General features: G+C 33.1%; 1 protein-coding gene across 1 annotated transcript; it reads right to left on the minus strand.

Moving 5' to 3' along the window:
• Positions 1–4,644: 4,644 nt before the first annotated feature.
• On the minus strand, positions 4,645–10,094 carry LOC104892094 (pectin acetylesterase 8). Its single transcript, XM_010677918.3, has 14 exons — positions 9,827–10,094; positions 8,950–9,071; positions 8,545–8,627; positions 8,201–8,330; positions 8,043–8,122; positions 7,846–7,932; positions 7,633–7,757; positions 7,302–7,362; positions 7,150–7,203; positions 6,995–7,072; positions 6,543–6,648; positions 6,300–6,445; positions 5,734–5,865; positions 4,645–4,939 (listed from the first exon to the last, which is right to left on the minus strand). The coding sequence occupies exons 2-14, from the start codon at positions 9,068–9,070 to the stop codon at positions 4,823–4,825; spliced, it is 1,320 nt and encodes a 439-aa protein (XP_010676220.2). The 5' UTR covers position 9,071; positions 9,827–10,094; the 3' UTR covers positions 4,645–4,822.
• Positions 10,095–10,378: the final 284 nt, after the last annotated feature.

A 10,378-nucleotide genomic window follows, 5' to 3' on the forward strand; every position in this document is an offset into this window, starting at 1 on the left:
ATATTAAATATATTTTTACTTTTTATATTCTTTTAATCTCAAATACATGGATTCTAATAATCACGGATTTAATATATTTCGAATAAAAACAACTATTTAGTATACAAAATAATATTGTCGTACAGTATACATGGCTCCAAATCATTTCTACATAAAACCTCCCGTGCATTTTTGCACGGGTGGAAAGCTAGTTCATTATTAAAAGTAAGAAAGAATATGCATAATGCATTGCAATTGTCTTTAATTAAAATAAAAAATGGACCAGATCTTTATTTATATTCTATGTCTCTATATAATTAATGAAGTTGGTTATATGGTTAGTATTTAAAGTTTTGTGTACGCAAGGACTTAAGGTTTATTATTCTATCCTGTGAGCAGACATGATTCACGAGACATAGTCCTATCACCTGTGCATGGAGTTAAACTTGCTTGGTGTAGTTAATTGGGGTTTATTTTTATCTTATAATCTTAAGATTACAAAGTCGAATCCGTTAATTATGGTACTTGGGAGTTGTCGAGTTGGGGTTCCCCTTACCTTTCCCACTACTCTCAAGTGTCTAGCCGGTAAATGCTAGAACAAGAACACTACGGATTGAGATCTAGACTCTAGACACGTCCTTCTCCTAATTATTAGTAAAAAAATTACCAAAAGTTAAACAATTTGTTGACTCGGGGCTATAAACGTAAGTTGCGAGTAATATATATTAAATGAATTGTAAATTTTACTTAAGACTCTATATGTTTCTTTCTGTACTTCATGTTATTTTTTCATGTTTGTCAAATTCGTATTTATATCATTTAATATATCTAACTATATATTAGTATTTAGAAGTTTGATATTCTTAATGTACTCATTAGGACGTATTAAACAAGATCTTATATTATAATTTTGGAAAATGATATACATAGCCCTAAGGGCAATGTATATGGAGCTTAAAATGGAAATAAAAAATTAAAACAGACATTTATTATCGCAATTGATGTGCAATTTTGCCTTGAATTCTGAAACTGTTTGCATTTATAGAAATGTAATTAATGCTTATTTATAGCCCTTAGGGCTACATATAACATTACCCTATAATTTTTTCTATTACATATTGAAAAAAAATTAGAAAATTATCTTAACTTTCATATAGTTTTAGAAAAGTATGTTGGTCTAGCATAAATAATTAGAGTATTCATATTGATCTTTTTGGAGAAATAGATGGTCTTCCTGAACATGCATATTATATGGTTGGTAAACTTAGAAAAAGAGAGAAAATTAAAGAAATGAGCTTAATTCTTTGTGTACTGACTCCTAATTCATTTATATAATAAGATGGGATAGTTATTTGAATGATTCCACCCAAAAAGTATTTAAATTAGTATGTCAAAGGACTAACTCAATCAAAAGGTTACGCTGATGGTTGAAGTTCCATAGATAGTTTTATACTCTATCATGCCCCCTCACGCGAGAGCCCATTGAGCTTGAAGTATAGATGCAGCACAAGATCCATTCATTCCTAACGCTAAATATTCCACTTAGAAAGGAAGGTAGATGAGATTTGAACCCACGACTTTTATATCACGCTGGTTCTAATACCATGTCAAAAAACCAATTCAATCAATTAGTCAAAGCATAACCATTAAAACGAAGGGAGGAGATGAGGAGCGTTGAAAATGTTCCAAGAGATCATTATCTGCAAGGATGCTAGCTGATAGTGAGAGTACGGATTATGCTTTATTAACGTTGTTGATAGAATACCCTTTTATCTACGTTGAAGGGTGGGAAACAAAAAACAATAGGAAATAATCATCTTAAGTTTGTTCGGCAAAAGTAGTTAATTGTTGTAGAAGGTACTTGTCAACAACATGTTGTATAAGCTTTTTGTTGTTAGAATTTATTTGTGTAAATTGCTTTTATGATTAATAGTGTTTGGTAAAATTGTTAATTTAAAATGATAATCAAAAATAAATTATAGTCGATCTTCAAAAGTTACTCCAAAAGCTACATATGTATCCCAAAAGCTAATATTTATAGCTTTTCTAAATACTAGTTCAAATGGCAATAGTTACTTCAAATACTACTTCACCAAACACTACTTTTCACCATTATTAGAGTTTTCGATGAACCCAAAAACTACTTCAAAAGTTGTTGTTGAACATCATGCCCCTTGTCTCTATCTTTTTTAGAGTTATTTGTCCAATTTTTTTATTCTTTGTCTCCTCTAGTGAGAGTTTGGAATTCGATAGATTAATGTCTTCATATGTGAGTTTACATTTGGCTTTTATTGTTTATTACAAAGATACGATTCATTGATAGTTTGTTATACAAAGTTATCATCTGTATTATTGAATTCTTCTATGCTATCTACACGGTCTAATGAAAAGAGTTCTTAAAATTTTATAAGAATGATAAACACTCTTTTAAAAGATTGTGTGATTCGAATGAGGGGAGTAATACTTTATTCGCAGATCTATTTTTTTTTCAATTTGTCGTCATAGTTTTAACATAAAAGAATTTTATTAGATCAAGTTAAATTGTATTTTATCTTTTTCTAAATATCGATTGCAAATATTGTATGAATTTCAGTCGATAAACTAATCTTTCGCTTTAAAAAAAAACAATAGATTTTCTAGCTCGTATTATCTTGTGGTGACTCAACCTCCTTCAAGTCGATACTTTTTAATTGTAAAGTGTATTATAGTCTTTTACCTTTATATTTTCTAATAAGATTGAATGGTAATTTTATGTGAACAAAAGAAAAAAAAGGCATTTAAGTAATTTATTTGGTGGCCACCAACTCTATTGTTACTCCCCGTCTGTTGACAAACTATCTGTTATCTAGCCATAATCATATATTACATATTCACAAGGATGGTTATGATGAGTCAAACCAGTAAAATAGACATGACCCGACATAACTGATATGAGACCAGTTTTCACCTGAAAGTGATCACCCAAAATATAACCGAAACTCGAAATAATCCGGCCCGAAAACAAATGGATCGGAATATGACTCGAAATTGAATATACTCGATAGGAAGTCTCCAACAATAGTGACTCGAACCCGACCTGAAATAATAATGAAATGTTTTTCACAAACATTAATTTATGTGTTTTACTTATTTGTTATAAGATAAAGTCGGCCTTACCCAAATTTACCCGACCCAAACCAAACCGAAACAATGGAACGGACCCCATGTTGACCTGATCCATCAACCCCGTACTCGACCCGAATCTTCGCGGACTCGAGATGGAATTGCACCCAACCCAAACGCAATCTAAACACAAAATTGATTCGATCCATACCCGAGTTGTATGATTTGTTTGCCACCTCTAAAGATGAGACTACCATTGCAACTTTTTTGTACTTGTGAAAGAAGATGGAAATCGGTTTCAAGGAGTGTCTAGTTTCATAAGAATTACAAACAAAATTTGTTTATGACTTTTTTGTGTGATTGGATACTTACCAGAATGATTTTTCCTTCACAATCTCTTCCTTTTCTAGTAAGTCCCTACACATCATCTCCGTTCAATGGCATCCCCCGCCTCCCAGCTATACCAAACTTAATTTTGATGGTTCCGTTATTGGTTATGTGTATATTAGTTTGGTTCTACGTCAGTTCTTGCCTCCGTTCAATGGTATTCCCGCCTCTCGGCTATATCAAGCTTAATTTTGATGGCTCTGTCATTGGTTATGTCGATATTCTTGAGGAAACTTTTATCAGCCCAAGCATATTAGTTTGGTCCTAGTCATTTCTTGTCGCAGAAGCCTAGGGTCTCAGGAATAGCCTCATGTTGGCTTAATACCAACATATCTAGATTCTCTATATTGAAGGCAACAATCAGGTGATGATTAGAATCCTTTAAAGCCTCTACTCTTGTACATAGATTCTTCAATCCCTCATTGATGGTATCAAATCTCTGATGGCTTGATTTCCCTTGTACTCCATTGTCCATGTTTTTCGAAAAGCAAACATAGTAGCAAAATACCTATTATAAAAGGATTACACTATTTCAACTATTAAGGTTGACCTTGTTGTTAGTGTTAATCCTACTTTGGATCATTTTATTCTTCTTGTGTCTAACTTCTCTTTGTACCTCTAAAAAAAACCATAAAGTGAACGCTAAATCTATACTAATATATTAAAAGGCGTTCCTAAGCAAGGAACTACGCGTCTACGCCACGTGTCGCTATCCCTTAGAGTGTTTATTTATGAAAATACACATACAATTAAAAAAAAATAAAAAACACATCTTAGAAGATTTGATCCCATGACCTCAAGCTTATACACTAAAGCCTTAACCACCAAACCAAGTAATGTTTGGTGTTATATTTATAAAGTAAAATGTTATTCATCTATACTAATATATTAAAAGGTGTTCTAGCAAGGAACTACGCCACATGGCGCCATCCCTTAGAGTGTTTATTTATGAAAACACACATACAATTAAAAAAGAAATAAAAAATGATCTTATAAGATTTGATCACATAACCTCAAGCTTATACACTAAAGTCTTAACCACCAAACCAAGTAATGTTTGGTGTTATATTTATAAAGTAAGATGTTAATAAATGAATACTATAATTACCTGGGGCATAGTCTGGGTCTAAAAACAGTTGCTTATTAAAAACAGTTCATGCATGTCCGCGACTTACATTTCACGATTCAAAATCGACAATTAAATTAGGTTTTAGGTGGTCTGTCTTTCCAATAAGTTTCTTTACAATTGATCAAAACTGTTCAAATCTAAGTATACATTATACAACAACATAACAAAAATGATAGAATCAGTAACTAAAAAATTCAAGGCCTAATTAAAAATGTCATCTAACAATTATTCAAAAGAAAAAAGATTGTCATCTAACAAGCTTACATAACCAAGTAAACACATAAGAACAAGAAGCAACTTTTGGAAAGGCTTATTTCCACATGATAGTCTTCCACCTTCACCCTGTACATTTAAATATATACAGCTTAAAATTGTTTGTCATTGTCACTAGGGTTATAGTATACTAGTCTTACATGCACGTAATGCGTGCGATAACGTGTGATAATAAATGAAGTAGAAAATAAAATTAATTGAGTTGAAAAACTGTCTTTATATTTTATTTCCACAAAAAATTGATGTTCAGTTTAAATGTCCTACTTTCCCCCTCTTTTTTCATTCAAATGAAACAGTTAGTTATCTCTATTTTTTTTCTTTTTTTTCCTTTTTCTATTTTTTGGTGTCCCATGTGTTGCCTTATATAATACTAGTTTTTATATGCACGCGATGCGTGCGAACATACGTACAAAATTATTTTTTTAGGAGATGAAAAAAATTAAATTAATTATTAATTATTTCTAATAAATTAAGAATATTTGAATTCTTGATGGTTTTTCTTTTTGTAATATTTTTTTATTTTTTAAATTTAATTAGGTAGTTTTTTTTCTTTTTTATTTTTCATTAAAGGAAATAGTTATAATAGAGATGTTATGAGGGTAAAATGGGGTTTCTAATATTTTGGTGTCCTACCCCTCTTCCCATATAGAATAGAGATAATAGAGATGATAATATAATTTCTCATTACAGCAAAAAAAAAGAGATCAATGCCAAAATCTTGGCAATACAATTGTATAAATGGATTATAATTTCTAATCTTTGTACCTATATTATTCTTTTGTTTTGATTGAAGGCATGAACTCCTACATATATTGGTCCTAAATAACATGTATGTGTTATAATTGGGGGAAGAAAATTTATACTTTGTGATGATGATGTGGTTCTTGTGGCTCGAAAATCCGATTTTGGCAACTTCCATCACAAGGGTAAGCACAGTCTATCATTTGCAACTGTCTTCTGTTATAAAACCAATCTCCAACTGCCTTTGCTATTGTCTGCAGAGTATTATTGATATAAGATATTGAAGAAAAGGATATCTTAGTTTAACATGTATAACTGGCAAATGAATGAAAAGTGCGAAAAAGTTACTCCCTCTGTCTTTTTTTTGTTGCTACATTTGCTTTAGCGCACAGACCAAGGGAATGATGGCCTGATGGGGGACCATTGTGCAGAGACGGATTTGAGGGAAAAAGACTAGTTACTAGATCACCCAATTATATAGACATGATTTTAGGCTCACAGTTTCTTGGTCTAGTTTTTGTGGGTCATGCACCTAGATACGAGGGGATGTAAGGGGAACCCTACCTAAAACTACGCTTAATAGATAGTATTCGAATTTCGAACATATGGCCTTACTGACTGAGCCAACTTTTGTTAGTAATTGCTGTGCAAAATATGATTGAGAAATAGAAAAACATTGAATTTATACCGTTTTGTGCAGAACTGGGGAGTGATGACTAAACCATGTTTCCTGCATTTCAGTTTGGCAATGGGCGTAGCACGAGTTTATGAACAATCCTCTAGATGGTGATTTGCCCAGTTTACTTATTGCATTCAAGAACTCTGACCTAAAATCTGATAAAAGAAAAATGTCACAAGATTGATTATACAGGTATAATCAAAAGATAAAATTTCTTTGAACAGTTAAGGCACATAGATAGATGTTGTGAACCTTGCATGACACTAAGCTGATTAGTTGAGCAATTCTTTATGTCAATCTTGCAGTCAGACCACAAGCCGCGAGGATCAGCTACAACTGGTGCCAATATGTTCTTTATCTGAACAGATCAAAGTAATGAGAAACTTTTACATAGCAATGAATTTAATGAATTGAATCAATGAGGTTTAAGGGACCTAAAAGATTATACAATGGGGATACAAATTTATACAAAATCAGCAAATGTCATATATTTTAGTTAAACTTATGTTACTCGTACTCAGCTACTTGTATCTGACATGGGTACTCTGTCAGTCTGTCTAAGTGTCTTACTCGGCTATCTTATAAAAGATTTCTATGATATTTGCCTAAAGTGAATATGTTGAAGTGTCCCTAGCCATGTTAGAGTGTCAAGGGGGTACTCTAAACCAGTTCTATATGCGAAAAGGAGAAAGAAATGGACTAACCTGCCATGAATCATATGCTGCATTTAGTATAAAGAGAGGCGTTCGAGTTCTCTTTGCCATGTATTGTGGGAAGAAGCACTAAAACATCATTTAATTACATTAGTAAAACTGAATAGATCATGACTTGGTGACTGCAAACATTACCATGAACTTACCATGACGGGCTTCAAACTTCTGGTGCAAGATGCTGGCAAGCTCTTTGCTGAACCCTGCTCATTAGATTCAAGAATTAGAAAAAAGAAGGCACAAATATGAACATTATATTAGAGGAAAATGCTGGGTAAATGAATTAAGAAAGTAATTATACATGTAGGTTTACTATTTGATTAAAATAAGAAGCTACATGTGATGCTCCAGAGACATCTTTCCTGTTACATTAAGCACAGTGTCAAGCAAAACGAACCAAAACCACAAAAACACTATGTAAAATTCCCAAATATCTCCATGTAGCAGTAACATTGACGCGGTGTTACACCTTATAAGTATCACACAATACATGTTTTTTTGTTGCGTACTTCCTTTTCGATCTAAAAAAATTCTCCTGTTTACGAGGGTGATGTGAGACGGTAACACATTCAAGTGGTGTTACTGCTACACAGGAGACATTCAGTGTAACATGACGGATAATGAAGACTTACACATTGATAAAATAGCCAGCATCTGAGAGGCACTTTACTCTAGCACCCACAGGAAGAAGAGCTCGAAAGCTATCACAATGTAAAATGGAAGTCAATCCACCAGCTGAACACCCAGAAAGTATAGCCTAATCCAACAATTTTTTCAGCAATCACAGCAAAACACACATAACGCGAAAGAAGCAGGGAAAAAGGCATGAACTTAACCATACATACATTCTTAGCATTTCTCATTCCCTTTAGCAATAGATCCTCAATAACAGCATGCCAAATTCTAGCTCCGCGGAAGTGAAGCTTAGTAATCTATCACCGAAATGAACAAAAATGGAAGTGTATTAACATACATTTGTATTAATGAAAGCAAAGAATAACAATAATGATAAAATTAACGAATATCAAGGTAAGTAATTTACAGGATTTACTGCTTCCACGTTTCCTGTGAATGAAGCACCATCACAATACCGGATTTTCACTCTGTTCCAGTTATAGAAATCTGGAGAATCAATAATGTCTAAGTGAATTCAACATTGTAACCATAATTATGAAAACAAGTTGACAATCAATGACAAACCTGGATTAAACATAGGATTGTTACTCAGAATTCCTGAGAATGCAAGTTTCTTGTCCATTTTCCAGGATGAACCCAAATGAGAGTATTTTCGTTCAAGACAAGTTGTGATGTTATTGCACCAACCCCCTCCCTAATCAATTTTGCAAAAGTAAGAACACTAAACAAACAAAAAAAACTATATACTCGAGTCTAAGAAATCGGATATAACTTCTCCGGATTATATTATCTGGAGCTGATATGCGCGAAAATGGTAAGAATTCTCCTAGGAGAAAACTCATGATGTGAAACTAAAAGGTTTATGTGATTGATAAAGGTATAAATATTGACAATATTATAGGACTAACCTCCACATGAACCAACCAACTATTGATCCCAGTTCCATGTCCTCTATGTAAATGGTATGCAGGAGCACTTCCATCCAAACAAACTGCAGAAATTTCATGTGACATACAGATGAGATGGTACAACTACAACTACAACCACAACAATAACAAAAACTCAATGTTAATCTGAAATTTGCACTCTTAACTAAATTCTGTCCAGACCTATGAAGCACGAAAACCTTTGGGACTCGAGAAATCCCCATCTCGAAACATTTATGTTCCTCTTGAAATCCCAGCCAATCTGTACTAATGAAGCCTAGGAATGACTAACATTTTCCATTGCGGATAGTTTCCATCATTGAAATCCCAACTGTTTTCGTGCTACATAGTGTAAGACAACTAGTTATCTATAATAAGGCTACTCACCGGCTCCTTTAGCTACAGCACTTCTGACTTTTGTAATTCCTACATATAACCCTTCTGATTTCTGAAAGACCACCATGAAAACTAGAAGTTTCATCCATTGTTGGATTGCTCTGTATGTCATTCTGTCCAAAAAAAAGCAAGGACAATTTCAGTTTAAGGGTACTTGCCATTTTATATATTGCTATTCCAAGAAAAAGGGACAAAATAAAAGGTAACAAAACTTTACTGTAGTGGCACTGACAGAAGTCAATATCCCCACATGATCAATATGATGTGACAATTGTCACAATTCCTTAAATTCCACACTGTCAGTAACATAATGACATATTCAACTTCAAGTTTTAGGCCATGTTCTTTTGGACTGCGAGAAACTGAACTGAAATTGAACTGAAACTCCACGATCCCACAATCCCATGATCAATATAATAATCCCAAAATATTTGGCAAACTTAAATTTCTAAGAAACTTGGATTTTTTTTATCACTAAAAACATCACTTCCTCAACAAAACTAAAACGAAAAGAAAGAAGAAGACAACTCAAATCTAACAAAATTGGTTTGTCTTCACATTGAGGAAATAAGTTTTTGGATTGAATAAAACTGGATTCTTACCAATTCTATACTTCACCACCAATCCACATACGTCAAACATAGAAATCTTACAAGCAAAACTAACATTCTTATTCATTCATGTATACCCAGAAAAACGAGAACAACATACAAAGCAGAAAAGAAATCTCCTACAAAACATGATGGAATGAACATTATTCATAAGAAGACATGTTACAGAGATATGACAAACATATGTTAATAACATAAACACAATGAAAGACTGAAACTTCATGGTGAGAAAAGAGAGAATTTGATGATTAGTATACCTTAATTTTGTGTAAGAGGTCTAAAAGAAAGGATTTTTTTTGTTGATTGATGAGGTTTACTTTAATGATGTTGGAAAAAAGGTTGGAACTTTGGAAGAAAGAAAGAGATTTTGGGTTTAACTATGGCATAAAACCCAGGAAAAAGCTTTCTATTGTTTTTCGTATGTTTCTTTTCTTTATAAGGTTGAAAACGTAAGAGTGTGACATGAGTATAATTTTGTTAGGAGTGTGCAAAGCCCAATGGACGACATTTATTCCCTGCAAATAAAGGGAAGAATAAAGTAATAAAAGTTGCAAATCATAAAATAATGGCACATGTGTTACTTAAACTTCTACTTGGGATAAAAGAGATGGTAGATCCTACACTTTTGTACCTACACTTAGGTACTATAAACTTTTTTTTTTCTAATATAAGTTAATAAGAAGGTGCCCCAATCGAACGGGAATCTCGTACAGGTCAACTCGACCGTAGTTTGCAGGCAAGGCTCTTTGGGAGTAGGGGGACGGTAAGTGGTAGAGGTAGGCATGGGTCAGGCCGGGTCTGTTCACGAT

The sequence above is a fragment of the Beta vulgaris genome, chromosome 5 (assembly GCF_026745355.1).
Source record: "Beta vulgaris subsp. vulgaris cultivar EL10 chromosome 5, EL10.2, whole genome shotgun sequence".
Lineage (NCBI taxonomy): Eukaryota > Viridiplantae > Streptophyta > Magnoliopsida > Caryophyllales > Amaranthaceae > Beta > Beta vulgaris.

Excerpts from the sequence above, each read along its gene's own strand:
- LOC104892094 (XM_010677918.3), bottom strand. The coding sequence starts at position 9,070 with ATGACATACAGAGCAATCCAACAATGGATGAAACTTCTAGTTTTCATG. Across the intron at positions 8,123-8,200 it reads CAATCCTATGTTTAATCCAG|ATTTCTATAACTGGAACAGA; the intron begins GTTTGTCATTGA and ends TTGATTCTCCAG. Across the intron at positions 7,073-7,149 it reads GAAGTTTGAAGCCCGTCATG|TGCTTCTTCCCACAATACAT; the intron begins GTAAGTTCATGG and ends ATGATGTTTTAG.